We start from the raw sequence: 19,462 nt of genomic DNA, 5'->3' as shown, positions 1-19,462 counted from the left end.
GACCAGTCAGTTCTGCTCTTATTTTAATAAAAGCCTCATTACTTTTTTTTCCCCCTTTCTGTGTAGAAGAGAAACAAATGGAGGCAATATAAATGAAGAGTTGATGGGAATGAGGATGCCTAGAGGTTGCTCAAAGAGTGATTATATGAGATTTTTGGCTCAAGTGCCAGTTGCAAAATGTGGTTATTATGGTAAAAATAGAAAAAGGTTTGGTCACTGAGTGGATAGTCAGAACACAGGAACCGCAAAGAGTGTCTACAAATATGAATTAGATACAGAAAAAGTATCTGGAGACATGGATTAAAGAGAAGTTAGGTAGGAAAATAAAATAAATTTCCTGGGGCGCCTGGGTGGCTCAGTCAGTTAAGCGTCTGACTCCAGCTCAGGTCATGATCTCATGGTTTGTGAGTTTGAGCCCAGCGTTAGGCTCTGTGCTGACAGCTCAGAGCCTGGAATCTGCTTCAGATTCTGTGTCTCCCTCTCTCTCTGCCCCTCCCCTGCTTGTACTCTGTCTCTCTCTCTTTCTCCAAAACAAACATTTGAAAAAATTTAAAAAACAAAACAAGGAATCTCCTTACGTTCTTAAAAAAACAAACAAAAAAAACCCCAAAAAACAAAAAACAAAACTACATCAAGTGAGAGGAAACACTTTTTTTTTCTTTCCATTTTTGGATATCTTTATCCTTCTCATCTTTCAAGGAAAATATTTTGTTTGCAACCAGTAATGGTAGATCCCCTGATATAATTCTTGGACAAAAAGACTAGGTTCTGTGTAAACTTTCTTTCTTGCTAGATTTTATGGAGACTTGTTTATATATATTCCCAGAGTGTGCTAAATCATTTAACTTCGCCAAACAGGAGAAGATGGAGTCCATAATCCTCCTACGTGACTGGCGATAGAACTGTCCTGAAGAAAAATGCTCCCACGCTTCCCCTCCCCTCTATTTTGTTTCTGTCACACCATCAACAGGTTAGAGTTGTGCACAGCAGAATTTATCTCTCGTGAAAAATCCCATCAGACAAGGATACATGATAGAAAACCATCAAACAGCGAGTTTTATGTCATTGCATTAGGGAAAAACAAATAACTGGCTCACCTTTATATACAACGGTTCCCTAAGATGCTCAACAAGAATGCAAGCTTTCTCCTCCCATATGGGATTGAGGTTCTTGTGTATTATTTTACTTCTAAAAACTTCTTTTCCTCCAATTTTAAACTTCACGTATGGATCACTTGTCCCTGTTAAAGAGATACAGATTGATTCATGTTAATCATGCCTTTCGTTGGAAGCAAGAGAATAGCTCATTTAAACATAAGGAAGTATTTAAAGGAATAAAAGTTAAATAAAGCTTATCACATGGGAAAATAAAGGTTAAGGTTTTTTTCCTAAAATTCTCCTTAAATTTTAAAGGGACAGTATATAATACTATTAAATCTAAGTAATAATAATAATGGTAATTATTTTTTTTCTGATCTTTACATGGTAACCCTGTCCTGATATTTAAAAACCTCTATTGCATGCTGCATATGTCAATTTAATTCATATTATAAATGACAGAGATGAATCTGACATTTCTCTTGGTATCATCTGGTCAACTACAAAAAGATGATCCAGCATCTTGACCTGACTAGTTTTAGACTTAAATATGCTGCTCAAACTTTATACTAGTGTGATGGGCTTAAGGAAAGGTGAGTCACAAACTAGACTTTAAATTCATCTTTGGTCCCACATTCTCTCTTGCTCAGAATTTTCAATTTTAGAATGCTAGGAAAGGTTGGAGGTCTCAGAGTAAGGCATTGGGGGAAGGGGACAACTGCTTATTAAATCATCTGCCAACTTCATATTAAACCTGCACACCTCCAAAGCTCCCTATGATAATAAAGAAAATCAGAGCTAGGGGTGCCCGGGTGGCTCCAGGTGGTTAAGCGTCCGACTTCAGCTCAGGTCATGATCTCGCAGTTCGTGGGTTTGTGCCCCGCGTCGGGCTCTGTGCGGACAGCTCAGAGCTTGAAGCCTGCTTCAGATTCTGTGTCTCCCCCTCTCTCTGCCCCTCTCATGCTCATGCTCTGTCTCTGTTTCTCAATAATAAATAAATGTTAAAAAAAAAGAAAAAAGAAAATCAGAGCTGTTAAGTAAGTTGCTCATGGATACACAGCTAACAGGAGATGAAGTTAAAATTCCAACCAAGCTTGTTTGACTCTAATGCCTGTGATTTTTCTACTACACAGGGATGGGGGAAGGGCTTTGACATGCTTCTATATATATCATACCATTTCTCATTGTGACTGATGAATGAGGCCAATGGATCTAATGAGTCCATGCTATTAGAGAAGGTGAGTCTATGCCTCCTAGGGAAGGTGAATCAGAGACATCCCCAAGTAAATCATTCCAGTGTGACAATCTTCATCCTCAGGAAATAGTTCTTTATACAAGGCCTAACTCCGTTATGATAAGATTTTGTTTAATTCTTTCTGTTTTGTCTAAACTGAAGCTACACTTGATAACTTTGGTCTATATGATTTAAAGAAAAATATAAGTGGGGCTCAGTAAACTGTGAAGCATGATATAGATGTTAGACATTACAAGTACGCTGATATCCTTAAGCTTACTACCAGCATCCCCTCTCAACACCTCCCCTCACTGCAATGACACATAAATATCTGTGCTCAAAATAAGGACTGACTTGTAGAATTTGGCTTTTCTTATTTAATCATTTGGGGGTTTTCTCAAAACTCTCCACATTCCTGAAGTAACTTTAATGTCCAGCTTTTTGTATGCCTAGGCCTGGGTATAATGAAATAATGATCCCAATTTCCTATTGTGAAATTCCCATTTCGACAGTTAGATTTTATCAAAATGATACAAACTTTAAAAATATTTATAAATGTAAATGCAGGCTATTATATGGTAACCTGTTATAATGCATTCTTTAAGGGAGTCAGTGTAACCAAAAAGTTTAAAATTGCTACTTTTAACACAGTGGTTCCCAACTATGGGCTGAGGACCCTGGGGATTGGGAGTTTTGCAGCACATACTTGGAGGGATATTAAAATCTCCGTACCTATATGAAATTTCTCAGTCATGCCCTCATGATTTCAAATTCATCTATGTAACTATGCTACCTGCTAAAATATAAGGAGCTCCATAATATCAGAGCCATTTGGATCACTGTTTTGTTTTGTTTTAAATCGCCAGCACTTAGTACAGAATCAGACATATTGTTGGTCCTCAATAAACATCCGATGACTAACTAAATGAATCACTGACTTAATGGTGTGGGTGGTAGACCTCTGTTCCTCTTGACTTTTGTTGATTCCACTTGGATATCTAATAGACATTCCATCATCAACAATGTCCAACACTTAAGTCTTAATCCTCTCTCCTGCTAACTGCTCCTCCCTCAGGCTTTGTTGGGTCAGGTAATGACTTCATCATTTGACAACTGCTTATGCAAGACACCTGGAAATTGTTCTCAATACCTCCTTCTTCTCCATGCATTGCATCCAGGACACCACCAAGTCCGATTAATCCCCAAACTCACCTTATCTATCTTCTCTGCCTCCAATCTAGTTAAGCTGCTACCATGATTTCTTTGCCGTACTACTATAATAATAGCCTCCTAATTGGGTTCTCCACACCTTCTGTGTCCCCCTCCATTAGTTCACTAGATGACAGGCAGAGCTTTTAAAAATACAAATCTAATCTTCCCCCTTCTTTGCCTAACACATCTCAACAGCTTTCAATTACACCTACAATAAAATCCAAAATCTGTAACATGGTAGACAGGACTTGCCATGTCTCCAACTCCATTTTGGGCCCTTCACCACGTTCCAGCTATCCTGTCATTGGAAGTTATTTCCTGCTTCCAGTCTTTGCATATTCTAGCAAGACTCTATGCTTGAAAAGTCCCTCCCTCCCATTCTCTTCCCCTTTTGTCTGGCTGGCATTGTATTTTCCTCCTGGTCTTAGTTTAAATATAACTTGCTCAGAGATACCTTTCTCAACCTCCCAATCTGAATTAATTTTTGTTATTATTTTTCCTTGGCATTTGCTCTTTGCTTAACAGCACTAATCATTATGAATGTTACTTACAGTTTACTTTGTATGTCTAACTGCTTATTGTGTGCATTTTTCCACTGGCTATGACCCCCATAAAGGCCAAGACTCTTCCCCAGCACATGGCACAGTGTCTGGAGCAGAGGAGGCACTCAGTAAATATTTGTTAAATAGATGTGGCGGTATAGATTAATGACTATTGAGTCAATTTACAGTGTACAGAGTACTATTAAATGCATCCTCTGAGATGTTGATAAAAGATGACGTTATCCACCTATATTGAAGATAAGAAACAATCTGAGATTCAGTGTGACTTGCCCCCAGTCATGTAATGAGTAAGCCAGGAAGTAACAGGATAAAAGCAAACTTAGATTTTCAGATGCAATGTTCCCTCTACTTATGTCCCAAACATCCATATTTTCCTGCTTTTCTCTAAAGTACCATCAGGGAATAATTTTGGAAAGATGTTGAATAATCATTAGATACTATAAATAATGCTACTAATGACAAGCAGCCTCCTCTGGTCTATAGAATGCTCACACTCAGTATTTGTTTACCCACCCTACAATTGAGTCTCCATTTTACAGATGAGAAAACCAGGACAGGCCAAGTGGCTCATTTCAAGTCACACGAGAACTCACATCTGAAGACCAGTCAAATAGCACTTTTTCCGGCACATCATCACCAAACACTCATTTCAGGATGTAACACTGCTCTCTTTCTTTTGTCCAAAAAGTAAGAATAACTCTTTTATGAGAAAAGTGATTTCAAGAAACTGGGCCTTGCGTTTTTAAATTGGGTCTCACTCCATTTAGTTCAGGTATTCTGTAAAAGGACTGACAAAACTAGTAATTCAGCACAGAAGCCTATACACACAAAAGTAAATCCTTTTGAGACACAATCTGTTTCTTGCCCTTTCCCAGAAACATTTTCCTCACCTGCCATACAGGTGAACTGACAAAATTCCCAGTTTCGGGAATCCTGCTGGGTCGTCCTCAGGTCCATAGTAGAAGTTAAATTACAAAAGGGGATCTACATCACTCCAGGGAACATGTGCTGACGACTTACTATATCAGATATAATACACCACCCAACAAGCCTGTGAGATCACTTCTAGCGCTGTCTTGAAGTTACATTGAAGAAACGACAGCATAGAACAGGTGAGTAAAGTCGAGGCCACCTCCAAACACATTTTTCATGCTTGGTGTCATATCGATGATGCTGCTTGAGACAATATGTATCCAATGGCCTGAGGAAATAACAATCCAGCCAATAAAAGCAGGTCTACAGGTTAAGTTAGGGATGAGGGACAGATTTTTGAATGGTGACAGGCACAAAGATCACAGGGATTGGTAGAAGAGAGACAGTTTTGACGGACTCTGAAAACATGTTATGATGGTAAAATATTTCATAAACATGTGGCTTTGCCCACAGGGTGACCTGGATTAGAGATAGCAAATATGTTAGCAAACATAAACATGCTGTACATGAAAAACAAATCCAGATGCACGCTCATGATGAGTCAGTCATCTGACTTTCTCTGCTTTGTTTTGACTCCCCAACGTAAAATTTGCTGCATGTCTCTTTCTAACCATCACTTAGAATCTTCTGATGTTACTATTAAAATTTAGTATTTTTTTAATATCATGTTTATTTAAGGAATTTCTAATTGTTTTCAAGTTCTTAACATAGAGGACCTTTGTGACTTAGAGTCCTTAATACTTAATAGTTCAAGACTTTTGCCTTGTGATACAAACGTAGGGGACTGGAGACATTGTTTTTTGTTTTTGTTTTTTTTTAATTTTAATTTTTTTATTTAGGTTCAGTAAAAGATTTGTATCTAACACTCTTCTTAAAAAATATTCTTCCTATAAAATTGGTTTCTTGACCATATCTGTACAAACACATATGTTTATCATTTTACATGAATGAAATACAATATTATTGTCTCAAACGTACTTGATGCTCAATAACTGGTAGATAAATAAATTTCTGAATATCCTGGATTTTCATATCAATTTATTTAAATATACATAACTATATATATAACAGGATATAATCTACTTGGATAAATGTGTGAACACATTTACCTAGAATTATGACTGTAGATAAACAGGTTACTTACATTTTAAAAGTACAACTAAGGCTGTAATGAGTACCCTTGAGTTTATACCCAACACTTCCTTCCTATTACGTCCTCTAAGTAAATTTCTAAAAATAAAATGGTTAGTCAAAATGAGCTAATTTCCATCTAATAAATATTTCCCACTCTCTTCTGGAAAAATTATAAAACACTTCAGTCATTTTGACCTCATTGGTGCAGTTGTAATTGTTTAACATCTCAGAATAAGATTCTCATATTCCAAAGCTGTTACTTAACATTGTTCACAAAACCCTGAGTCAGCAGTATACACAGCCAATGGATACAATCTTTAATCCACTTTCACTGTGGTTTCCAAGTTTGCTCCTGTGTCTAACACTTCTACCTTCTATGTTTAAAGGTGTTTTTCTAACTTTATTTTAGCAAGTTATGACTTATTGATTATTAATAGGCATTATATGCTTCTTTAAAAAAGGAATTTTTGTGGACAAGCATACTTAGAAAATGCTGGTTTAGAACAAAATTAAATAGATTCATTTTCCATGGCCTTTAAATAAGTGAATGTGCACCATGACTCTCCAAGAAGGGGGTATGACCTGTGGCATTTTTCCAGGGTTCTTTGACCATGGGGCCTATTTTTCTTGAGTGCATTTTTCAGACTCACAATCCCTAATTTGTATTTGGGAAATAGTACCTTATTATATTTCATACATAAGGAATTTCCCACATGTTTTGGAATTTATTTTAGTGTAACAGACTATCCAGTGAACTCAAATTATTTTATTTTAATAAAACTCCCAAGCTCCTAACATGTGGTTAATCTTTTCTAGTGGTTATAACCAGAAACCTGGTTATAACCAGGTTATATATATTATGTTATATATATATGTTATAATAATAATTATATAATTATATAATATAATAATTATACAATAATAAATATATAATTATATAATTTTATTATTACATCTATAAATAAATAATTTATAATAAATATATAAATATATTTTATTTATGTATTAAAATTATTTCCAAATATATGTATTTAGTTTGTTGGTTCAAAAAACCAAAAAATTAATAAATTCACCTGATAGTGCTGCTGCTTTGTTGCATTATTGCATTCAACCACAAGATGGCACTAACACTTATCAAATTGTTGTGAGGCATGTGGCTCTATTCAAAATTAAGGCATCTCTACTGCACACATCTTGGCTCTTAAGCATTTTCTAGCAATTTGTGCTTTGCTGTTATTAGCTAAGCCATGATCCTCATTAAAACATTTTTTATGGTGCTAATGAAATGAAAACAGGGAAATAAGTATGGAAGAAGAAAGCAGGATAAGTTAGCTCTAAAATAGAATTCAGGTTTTATTTTTATTAATGTCATTGTCAAGAGCAACCTTTCTTCCACATGCATTTTATCAGATAGCATTAACTTCAGAATTTATTTCTAAAAATTAATTCTTTTATTTTATAATTATAAATTCTATGCTTTAAAAATTCTAGATTAATCTAGTCCTAGGGATTATTAATTATTTCTGAAGCTTAGGATCAAAATTGTCTCAAAAAGAAGAATTAGATGGTATGTAAAATGTTTTCTCATGTACTGAAGGAATACATGCCCCAATGCTATGCTTTATCTTATTTTATTTTATTTGGAGCCATGTCACTGATGAGCACTTCGACATTTTGTGTGATAATTTAGCCTTTAATGTAATTTAAGTCTAACACAGAACTAAACTCCGAATGGGTCCACTTTTGTGTGCAATCAACACAGCATACACAAGATGGCAGCCTCTTTTCCCTTAAAATAGCATTAATGATATTTCAGTGTAAATACTGGTTTTTCTCCTCAGAATTAACGAGCCTCCTGGTTAACAAGTTTAAATCTCTTATCCCAAACCTTGTATGTACAACTACTCCTGTTTTGGGGATTTAGAGTCATTCAATGATGCTGACCCCTAATCAAAAATAATGCCAAACTGAAACTCAGTCTCATATTGGAAGTAAGGAGAGAGAAAGAGAAGGAGGAGGAAGAGGAAGAGGAAGAGAAAGAAGAGTAAAAGAGGACAACAAAGAGAAGTGGACATAAGTATTGAGTGTGGACAGTTAAAAACAATTCGAATTTAAGGTGGATTTTCCTGAAGGTACTGGTTTTTCTAGAAATATTTAAAGCTAGCATCTAGGTTGCCCAAATGCAACAGAGAGAGTGTGTATTGTATAATAAGGTTCTTCACACTTGAAAGAGGCCTGTAAAGGTAATGTTCAAGCATACTTAGAGAATAGGTTATGTCTTTATATACATTTATTTTTCACTAATGACTTAAACACCTTCAAAACATATATTTATGTATTAAAATTATTTCCTTAAACTCTCCCATTCCTGCTTCATTTTTTGTTGGAGATTTGGAGTGCCCTATGAGTGACATATTACATAGGGGAAAATAACTAAAAATATTAAAATTCAAATGCAAAAGGTTTCTAACAGCATATGGCCTACTGTAATAAAATAAGAGTAAACTTTTTTGACAATGAGAAATATAAATATTCCAATGATTTTGAAATTTGTGGTTAATGAAGTTACCATGATACAGCACATAGACGAACTAAAAATAATACTGTGATGTAACACAGCGTAGGGCTGAACTAAGTATATTTCTTTCTTTGAAGAGTAGAAGGCACTTCAAGGCACACTGTAGAGAGAAGGCGTAAGTGACAAGAATAGGCTATTGATTTTTATGAGTGATTTTCTGGCTTACTTTTCTCTTGTAAATGCAGAGTTCAGGATATGTGAGAAAAGATTCTACATGTTATATTTGGGATAAATACAACTTACTCAATTCCTTTTCATATGTGGCATAAATTACAGCTGGTATCTACATGGAACTTCTCGATAACGTCTGCAAGTATAGGTAAACTAAAATATGGAAGGGCAGTGGTTACTTATGTTTTTTTTTTCACACTTCTTTAGACAAATTGCTTTAATTTTGAATATAAATTATATATTAATCCGTGATATAGGAGAAACACAGTGCAGGAGTGCCCTAGATGTCATTTTTTCTAAAGGGCTTTACCCCCATTGCCTCTGGGTGCTCCCTCTATGACCAGTAATTAATTAATGCATTGACTAGATACAACAGATATTCTTTGCCATTTCCCTTTTTTCTTTTTCTTTTTGTTTCCAAAGGGAAACAGTTTTCCCTGGAATTCTGTTAGAATATATTGCTACGTTGGTACAGCCATCATAACCCCCTAAAAAATCAAATATAAGAAAATTTAAAAGTACTTTAATTTTCCCATTAAAAAAAATCAGGATATTAAAAAATTACACCCAAAGTTTCTATGCTTTTTTCAACTTTTTTTTCTTCTGGCTATCCCAGTACTTTTCTGAAATTGTTTCCTTGAGTGTCACCCATAACTTTTAACTACCGATTTCAGTGGGCTTTTCTCAGTCTTCCAACTGTGGACTGGGATTTCTTTCTTTCTTTCTTTCTTTCTTTCTTTCTTTCTTTCTTTCTTTCTTTCTTTCTTTCTTTCTTTCTTTCTTTCTTTCTTTCTTTCTCTCTCTCTCTCTCTGTCTCTCTCTCTCTCTCTCTCTCTTTCTTTCTGTGTGTGTGTTTCCTCCCTCTCTTTGTCTCCCTCTTTCTTAGGATTCTGTGACTCTGCTCTTGGTAATCCTATGGTGAAAAGAATATTGGCCATAATCAGTTTTGCTTTTTATAGGCAGTGTACTCTTAACAAAGTCTCTTGTCTATAGTTTTTTAATCCTTAAAATGAGACAACTTCCCAAGTTTCTCTGAAGAAAGTAAACAATAAGATTTCACTTACATGCCACTGAGAGAGAAGAAGCTACTCCACATAAGAGAATTTTTCAAAAAACTAAAAATTGTCACATGAAACAACAAGACCTGTTTTACTAATAGATTTGAAGGAATTATTTCTGAAATTTATCCTCTTTTGTCCTTTTTGGGTAAATAATGAATGTAATTTTTTTAAAAAATGGGGCAAGACCACTATCTGGGTGGCTCAGTCAGTGAAGGTCACAATCAGGTCATGATCTCACAGTCAAAGGATCAAGCCTTGTGTTGGCTCCACACTTGTGGTGTGGACCTTGCTTGGGATTTTTCAATTTCAATTTCTGGAATTCCCAAGTGAATGCTGCTAAAAGTCAGAAAATACCTCACAGAGAGATATTTATCACAGAGAGTTCCCCCGGTCGTAAGTATCTCTATAACCCGTAATATATTCTATATATTCTTAATTTGCTCTAGTCCTTTCAATTTAGAGTTGTTATAAACTCAACAACGGTAATATTTCTGTTATTATACATGCCAGTGAATAAAATGTGGTTCTTAAAATATAACAAGTTAAAAGTGATTTGAGGTATAAGGAGTCTGAGTTCCTGGAATCACTGCATGGAGGGGAGCCATCTGCCAAGAAGCACGTGCCTTGGACAATTATGTGGACGAGGAATAAATGTCTATGACACTTGAGCCATTAAATATTTTAAAGGTGCATTTATAACAGCAGCTCAGCCTACCTTAACCAAAACAGATTCCTACATCGTGTAAATTCTAATCATTAAAATTCTACTTGCAACTACAGTTTAGCCTGTACCACCTGATAAATGCTCTCGAACCCTCTGATTCTAATTCTTAAAATATCTCTTGAAATCATCTCCGATTTCATTGCTCAAGTGAGCATTGCCTCACTATTCCTTACCTAGATTATTAAGCACCTTCTGTTTGGTCTCCTTGCCTCCCTTCAAATCCCTTCCCCAAAGGCTACTACAGTTCTCTGTCATACATAAATTGGGCCACCTCCACCTGATTCATCTTGGACCACATTTTACTCCATCTTCCCCATCCACAAGCAGGTCTGTGGGTAACCCAGGCCCCAGAGCTCAGGCTCGGAGCCAGTTTTCAAAGCTTCTCCTTGTCCAGGGAATTTTATATAAACTGGGTATTTTTTTTATTGTTTTATACTCTTAACCAGGGAGACTTCTGATCTTAATTTGGCTTCCCTGGCAGAATGAACCCCATTATCCATTTCTTTAATTTTTTTTTTAGTAATAGAGCCTCTGTGAGGTTAGCAACATATGTGATGACCTCAATAAGGAATTTCATATCCTCCAAGCAACAGGTGTGGCCATATGACAAGTTCTTGCCGGTAGATGGGAGCAGAAGTGGCAAACACAACTTCTGGATCTTCTGGTGAAAAGTGGAGCAAGTGCTTTGAATCAGAGAAGAAAGCATGAAGTGATGTAGGCAGAGCCTCTTCATCAGCCTGTGATCTCTCCCTTTTGGACTCAATGCGGGAGGAAACATCTTTCCACTATACTTACAGCTTTCTTGTTACCAGAAGCTTGGCTTGCACTCTAAGATAACTTTCTAAATGTTTATTTATTTTTGAGAGCATAGAAGCGGGGGAGGGGCAGAAAGAGAGGGGGACAGAGGATCCAAAGCGGGCTCTGCACTCACAGCAGCAAGCCCAGTGTGGGGCTTGAACTCACAAACCATGAGATCATGACCTGAGCCAAAACCAAGAGTCGGACGCTCAACCAATTTAGGCACCCCTGAGACAACTTTCTAAATAGATTTTGCTTCCAGACGAGTATGATTTTTTATTGGAATGATTTGACTTTATATAGCTAATCAATCTTGTTTGAGTTCCATTCAATCCATTTCATTAAGATCAGGTGGTATGAACTAGTTTCCCCCACAGCCTGGCCATTCCTGGGCACTGAGCCTTCTGACTGACTGCAGTGGAAGATAAAATCCAGTCAAGAAAAGAAAACAGATTGAGATGTAAAGGAGCTAACTTTCATGAATATTTACTATGTACCTGGGGCTTTTCACACAATATTTCATTTAGTTATAACTATAGCCCTGTGAGGTGAGTGAAACTAGTGGATAGAAGGCGTCCAAAAGATGTTTGCTGAAAAAATGAATAAATTAATATTCTTAGTACTTTATAGGTGAGTAAGCTGGTTCAGAGACGTTAGGCTGCTTGACCTGGTTATAGGATCCGTTTGATTCTAGATTCCAAATGTGCTTCACTACACTATGATGCTTACCTACTATAAGCTTTTTAAATCAATAGACATGTTCCACCTAGCTCAAGCTCTTATTTTTGGGCTCAGTCCTCCCATATGGTGCCCCCATTAGAAACTGGATTCTATATTAGGAAGCCACAGATCTCACTGAACTTGGCAATCTTTAACTCTTGAACCATAATCATGACAGTGTAGCAGTTAGACAAGCATGGATGAATATGATTGGGCAGATTTATTTAGTGCCCTTTGCCTCTATCTAATAGGAAATCTCATGAAGGCAAGAACTCTTCTGCATCCCAGAACTTACCATGAAGCATGTGCTCAACTCATCAATAAACATTTGTTGACTTGTATGAATGACATACATTACCATAAATATACTGGCTTTGCTAAGCTGGGCACTTATTTAGATGCTTAAAACTGGACTTCTCTGCAGAGAACAAAATTGTTCAGCGGTGCTCCACAAAAAAATCTAATTAAAAAGTATAAAATTATACTTTAATGTATTTTGAAAGCTTATTTTCACTCCATCCACAACAGAGGTGGTTTGGTGCCATGTAGGGTATTGGTAAAGAGGTAGACCTCTAAGTTAGAAAGCCTGCTCTCTAATGTCAGCTCCAGTACTTACTATGTGAATTGCAAAAAGCCACTTGACTCAGATGAAAATGAAGGTGATATAAAACCTCATGAAGGTCGTTGCGAGGGTTTAATTACTTAATTTGTGTAAAGTACTTACCACAGTTACTGGCACAAACAAAACATTCAATAACAATTAGCAAGTATTCTTACTCTTATTCAGATGCATGGAGACAAAATAATATAATTACATCACAATTTGAAAACTTGAATATAACAAAATTGAAATAAAGAACTAGAAACATATCAAAATGGGTATCAAATCTCTGATTTCCCATGTTGAATAATTCATTTCAGTTGAGATAACAGTTGCAATTTAGCTATTTTCCTTAATCATTTAAGAATACATAAATATACACCAGAAAAGTAATGATTATTTTCCAGGGATTTCTCCTTCCCAGTTGTGTTAGAGACAGTAATTCTAATTAAAACAAAAAGAAAAAGAAAAAAGAATGAATGAAAGAAAGAAAAAAAGAAAAAAAAATGAAAGAAAAAAAAGAATGAATGAAAGAAAGAAAAAAAATAGCCTTGAAATAATTATAAACACTGCACGAACAAACATAAGTATAAGGAAGTATCGTAAAATCGGACATTAAAATAACTGGAGCCTACAGAACATATCCTCTAAAAAAAAAAAGGGGGAGTAATTTTAACCCTAAGAAGAAAACAAAATCCTCTTCATCAATCAAAACTATAAGTAATAGCACTGTGAATAGTTTTATGACTCTTGTTGATTGATTACCATCATTAACTGAACCAATTTCAAATGACTATATTGCAGGATGATTAAAATGCATCACAGAGGCATGGTCATGGAATTATCCATTCCTTGGCATATTCACAAATTCAATTTGAGAAAAAAAAGAAAAGTCAGTGATTTCCTCTTTGTCTCCCTGCTTCTACTCTTCCTCGCTCCAACTCATTCTCCAAAATCTTATGCCTGGATATTTTTTTGGACACAAGTCTGATGTTTCCCTTGCTTTAAATTCTTCATTGCTTTCTCACTGATTTCAGAATAAAGTTCAAACTTCTTAGCATGTCATACAAATATTTCTCTAATTTCTCCAGACTCCATCTCACTAGACCTCCAATATACAGAACAACTTGCAGCACCTCAAATTCCCATCTTCTCTCTCACACCTGTGTCCCTCCTCATCCTTTTCCCTTTGCCTTGAACTTGACAGTGTCCACCATCCTCTGTCCTATTCTGGTACCAAACGCGAGTCTCCCTGCTATGCAGACATCTTTCCCAAGCCGTCCTATGGACACTATTTGGCCCTTCTCTTACTCTCCCGAACATCCTCTGCAACACCACCTGCCATGTTGAGGACTTGTTTACTTGTGATCCCTGGTGTTTGGCACAACTCCTGGGTTATCATATGTGATCAAGAAATGTTGGTTGATGTGACAACACTCATGTAGAAGTGAATAAAGGAATGTCTGTCGCATGTCAAGATAACACAGAAACTAGTAAGGGAACCAGTATGTAGGTTGTATACCCTTTATTTCCTCCCTTCTCTCATTCACTATGATTGTAAGAATCTTATTTGGATTTTATTATCAAATACTGAATCTGAACTATGAGAAGCTTAATATCACAACAGCATTGTGCTATCACTTGTACAAAAGTAAGCCTTTTGCCATTGCCACTTTCCCAAATTACGGTGATTGATGTTCACTATAATTCATAAAAAATGGTCAGGCTGTCCTAGCTTTACAACGTGCTTTTCGACAATCTCATTTTAGCAGCAATCTGCTTAGAATGTTTACTTATTTGATAAATTGATTTGGATTTATTCAGAACAATCAACTAGAAATCATACCAGGGTAAATAAAGGTGAATGAATATGCTTGTGACATACGTCTTCTATTATGTCAATGTCCAACAAATAGGTGTACTAAACACACAGTAAGCAGTGTGATATTTTCATGCAAAATACTTAGAAGGAAGGTTATTTTTTAAGCTTATTTTTATTAAAAATTGTTTAACGTTTATTTATTTTTTGAGAGACAAAAGAGACAGCGTGAGGGGGGGAGGGGCAGAGAGAGAGGGAGACACATAATCTGAAGCAGACTCCTGGCTCTGAATTGCCAGCACAAAGCCCGATGTGGGGCTCAAACTCATGAGCTGTGAGATCATGACCTGAGTTGAAGATGGGCAATTAACTGACTGAGCCACCCAGGCGCTCCAAGTTTATTTTTATTTATTTTGAGACAGAGATAGAAAGCAAGTGGAGGAAGCGTAGAGAGAGACGGAGACAAAATTTCAAGCAGGCCCCATGCTGTCAGTGCAGAGCTGGATGCAGCACTTGAACTCATGAACTGTGAGATCATGACCTGAGCTGATATCAAGAGTTGGGTGCTTATAGCCAAATTATGGAAAGAGCCTAAATGTCCATCAACTGATGAATGGATAAAGAAATTGTGGTTTATATACACAATGGAATACTATGTGGCAATGAGAAAAAATGAAATATGGCCTTTTGTAGCAACATGGATGGAACTGGAGAGTGTGATGCTAAGTGAAATAAGCCATACAGAGAAAGACAGATACCATATGTTTTCACTTTTATGTGGATCCTGAGAAACTTAACAGAAACCCATGGGGGAGGGGAAGGAAAAAAAAAAAAAGAGGTTAGAGTGGGAGAGAGCCAAAGCATAAGAGACTGTTAAAAACTGAGAACAAACTGAGGGTTGATGGGGGGTGGGAGGGAGGGGAAGGTGGGTGATGGGTATTGAGGAGGACCTTTTGGGATGAGCACTGGGTGTTGTATGGAAACAAATTTGACAATAAATTTCATATATTGAAAAGAAAAGAAAAGAAAAGAAAAGAAAAGAAAAGAAAAGAAAAGAAAAGAAAAGAAAAGAAAAGGACCTTAGGCCAAAAAAAAAAAAAAAAAAAAAAAAAAAAAAGAGTTGGATGCTTAACCGACTGAGCCACCCAGGCTCCCCAGAAGGAAGGTTATTTTTATGTGTACAGAAGAATTATGGCTGATACTGCTACCTTTCACTGCTATCTGTGTTTTACTCTTCTGTACAAGTAAGTAGCTGAACTACATTTTCTACTCTTTTTATTTAGGTGGGGCTATGTGATTAAGAACTAGGCTCTGGCCAAGGGAATGTGAGCTGAAGGTGCAGGCTAATTCCAGCCCAGCCCATTACATCTTCCCATATGCAATCTTTTTTTCCCCCAACACTGAGAACCTAGATTAGGGAAGGACCACAGGATAGAAAGAGTCTGGAGTTTCTGAATGAAACAGAAGCCCTACAACCAGCTACAATGGACTATGAAGTGATAAATTTTTATTTTGTTAAACTACTGAGATTTGGATGTTCCTCTTTTACAGGTCCTAACACTACTTACTTAACTGATACAAAAATTGATTCCAAAAATGGGTGCTGCCATTAAAAAAAAAAAAGCCCTAAAATATGTGACATTGACTTAGTGGTCAGGTGGTGGCAGCAAGGTAACATCCAAGGCTGGAAAGTCTTGCTAGGTCATGGTAAACATTTGGTACAACAGTTCCCATGATAACTTGCAAGGCAAACTACCTGCTATTGAATGTAAGCCTGGGGGGCCATGGTTGGAAAGAGTCAGAATGAAGGTATATATTTTCTACAATTTATTGCCTTTAGTAAGTAATCATATGAAAGAGATGAGTTTAGATGAAAATGGGCTGATTTACAAGTAAAAATGAAATGAAGTATAAAGAGAAGAATTGAAAAAGTTGTTTTTAGACCCCAAATAATAGAAAACAAGATTGAAAAAACCTTTGAACAACACAATCCCATTAAAACAACCTAAAGGCAAATGTCAGATTAGCCTTCCCACACAGCTGTATGGTACCTGTCATTATATTAACAGGGAGAAGCAAAGAAGTAAGTCATGCTTGAGGAGTGTAAGGAAGAACATTGGTATGGTTGTTGGCACCTGGAAGACTACTAACTTTTTGAGACTATTAAGTTTTAAGCTGGTTGACATACTAGATCTTGTACCAGCACAAAGCAAGATATGAAAGCTTTGCAATATCCAAGGAGGGCGGTCTACTTCACACACATTTCATATATGGCTATAGAGGATAAAGAACTTCTCAGATGGTGGAGACAGTGGTTACAGAGAACAATATACAAGAGGATTCTCCCCAAATAGTGAAGTTCTACTCAAGGAACTTTCCAACCCTCCAACTAAGTGGCCTTCATAAAACCTGTCCCTGTGGATTTCAGAATTGCTATGGGCAAGAAACTGCTATGTGTCTCCCATGCTCTTATTTTTGGTCATTATCTGTCAGATATGTATGGAGTGGTAGGCAGATTTATATTTCAAAGGGCTATAAGGAAACACATTTGCAGTCAAATGCTCTACCACTCAGCTATACCCTCAGGAAACATACTGGGACCTGATAAAGGATTTCCTTCTATTCAGAGATCCTAGACTTGGAGTTGGATAAAGTGATTATATGGGACTCTGGGCTGTTTCCAGAAACAAGCAGAAAAGATAAGGCTTGTTTTTCAGAGAACTGCTCCTCCCTAATCAGCTATTGTGTCTTTTCAGATCCCACTAACAAATCCACTAGCTGTCTCTGCAGAAGCCTGGACTCAAGGTCAAGTGATATGATTCCGGCCTATGAATAAACAAGACCCTGCATTCCTTTCCTGAGATAAGGAGGCTAAGACTTCTTCCAGTTTATACCAACTCTCAGAGCATGCCAGTAGCCCCTTCCCCTTGTCCTAAGATAACTTCCAGACATCAGTAGCTGAATTTTGACTCATTCTGATGTTAAGTCTTTACCCTAAAGTGAACATGGAATATGTATTACCTATATGTTTGCTCAATGTCCATGCTCCATCTTTCCTTATAAATAGTCATAAGTTTCCCTGTCCTTTTCATCACTATGTATATAATCTCTACCCCTATGATTGTAAAAATCTTGTTCTCTCCCACGTTAGGAAGGAAGGAGTATTTGAGGCTTGCCCTCCTGTCTCTTCCTTTGGCTACCTCTGGAATAAACACTTTTCTTGCTGCTACCTGAAGTCTCAGTGATTGGCTTTGCTGCACATTAGGCAGATGAACTTGGGTTTGGTTACAAAGAGAGTTAGTAACACTAGATGGGAAAAAAGGTCCAGTGCCTTAATAACTGTAGTATTGAGACACCACTCTCCATCACTGACCCCTATTAGCTTATAAGAGTAAGATATAAGATTCTATTATGTTAAGTCACTGATATATGGGGTTTATCTGTTTAGAGCTATTTACATTAACAAATAAAAAAAATTAAGCCAAATCATACTATGGTTACATTGTTTGCTAAAATAAATTTTTCATGCATGATTTAAGGCCCTTAAATAAAGGACTTCATTGATATTTAGTTTTTAAAAATACTTTTAAAATCTAATTTGCAAAATATCTCATCAAGTGATTGACAGTTTATTCAAGAAATGATTCTTCACAGAGTTAATACTAAAAATAGAATTCTAAGGACTTACACTGGTTATATTCTACTTTATCATTTTATTAGAATTTAGTGACATTTAAATTTTAAGTTTATTTACTTATTTTGAGAGAGAGAGAGAAAGAGAGGCAGAGAGAGAGAATCCCAAGCAGCCCCACCCAATGCCCCAATGTGGGGCTCAAACTCACTAACCATGAGATCATGACCTGAGCCAAAATCAAGAGTCAGACATTTAACTGACTGAGCCCCCCGAGAGCCCCAGTGACATTTAAAATGGTATTCACAGATATATTTTAGATAGATCATTTTTATTCTTTTATCTGTCTCACCTATTTTAATTAATAACAATGACAAAATAAAAAAGTCCTATTATGCATATTGTTTGTCTTGCCATTCAGCAGTTGTTTTTCCTTCAAAACTGAGTGATGATAAAATAGTCTTATAGAAACATAAAGTCTTAGAATTGGAAGGGACCTTGTCCAGTCTTTCCCTGAATGCAAGAATCCTAGCTACAAATGTGACTGATGACAGATGGTCATGCAGACGGGATGTAGACGTAGCTAGAATACTTTCAACTCAGTACTTCAAAATTAAATTTAGTATTTGTTGAACACATATACTGTGTGATGTAGTATTTTATTTTGGATAAATTATAAAATGTATGTTATAAAACTATTCTGCTTCCTCTGAATCTTTAGAGCTATAATAGCTAGTCTCTATTTCACAGATAGCCCTTCCAAGCATATATACAGTTCTGAATATATTTAGTCATTGGCACAATTATATCTCTGAGGTCATTAAAGATGCAATCAGCAAACTTTATCAATTATTTTTCAATGACAGAATTTTTAAAGGATATGCTTCCACAAGTAAACAATAAAAAGGAAGGATTTTTTTCTTTTTACAGTACATGTTTAAAAGGGATGACTACAGGGGTGCCTGGGTGAATCAGTTGGTTGAAAGTCTGAGTCTTGATTTCAGCTCAGGTCATGATCCCAGGGTCATGAGATTGAGCCCCAGATTGGGCTCAGCACTGAGCAGGAAGCATGCTTAAGATTCTCTCTCTTTCCCTTTGCTCCTCTCCCCCACTCATTATGCTCTCTCTCTAAAAAAATAAAAATAAAGGGGCTCCTGGGTGGCTCAGTGGGAAAAGCATCTGACTT

General features: G+C 36.4%; 1 protein-coding gene across 20 annotated transcripts in view; it reads right to left on the bottom strand.

The window, feature by feature from the left end:
* MCTP1 (multiple C2 and transmembrane domain containing 1) overlaps positions 1-19,462 on the bottom strand; it is a 535,749-nt gene that overhangs the window by 241,432 nt on the left and 274,855 nt on the right. For all 20 annotated transcript variants that reach the window (XM_058727403.1, XM_058706103.1, XM_058716425.1 and 17 more), the window contains one exon: positions 1,098-1,240. In XM_058727403.1, coding sequence (XP_058583386.1) covers positions 1,098-1,240 — 143 coding nt within the window. The remainder of the gene's footprint in view (positions 1-1,097; positions 1,241-19,462) is intronic.

Source organism: Neofelis nebulosa, chromosome 1 (genome assembly GCF_028018385.1).
Source record: "Neofelis nebulosa isolate mNeoNeb1 chromosome 1, mNeoNeb1.pri, whole genome shotgun sequence".
NCBI classification, from domain to species: domain Eukaryota; kingdom Metazoa; phylum Chordata; class Mammalia; order Carnivora; family Felidae; genus Neofelis; species Neofelis nebulosa.
Note: the sequence above shows the minus strand (reverse complement) of the source record. Positions and strands in the feature narration are given on the sequence as shown.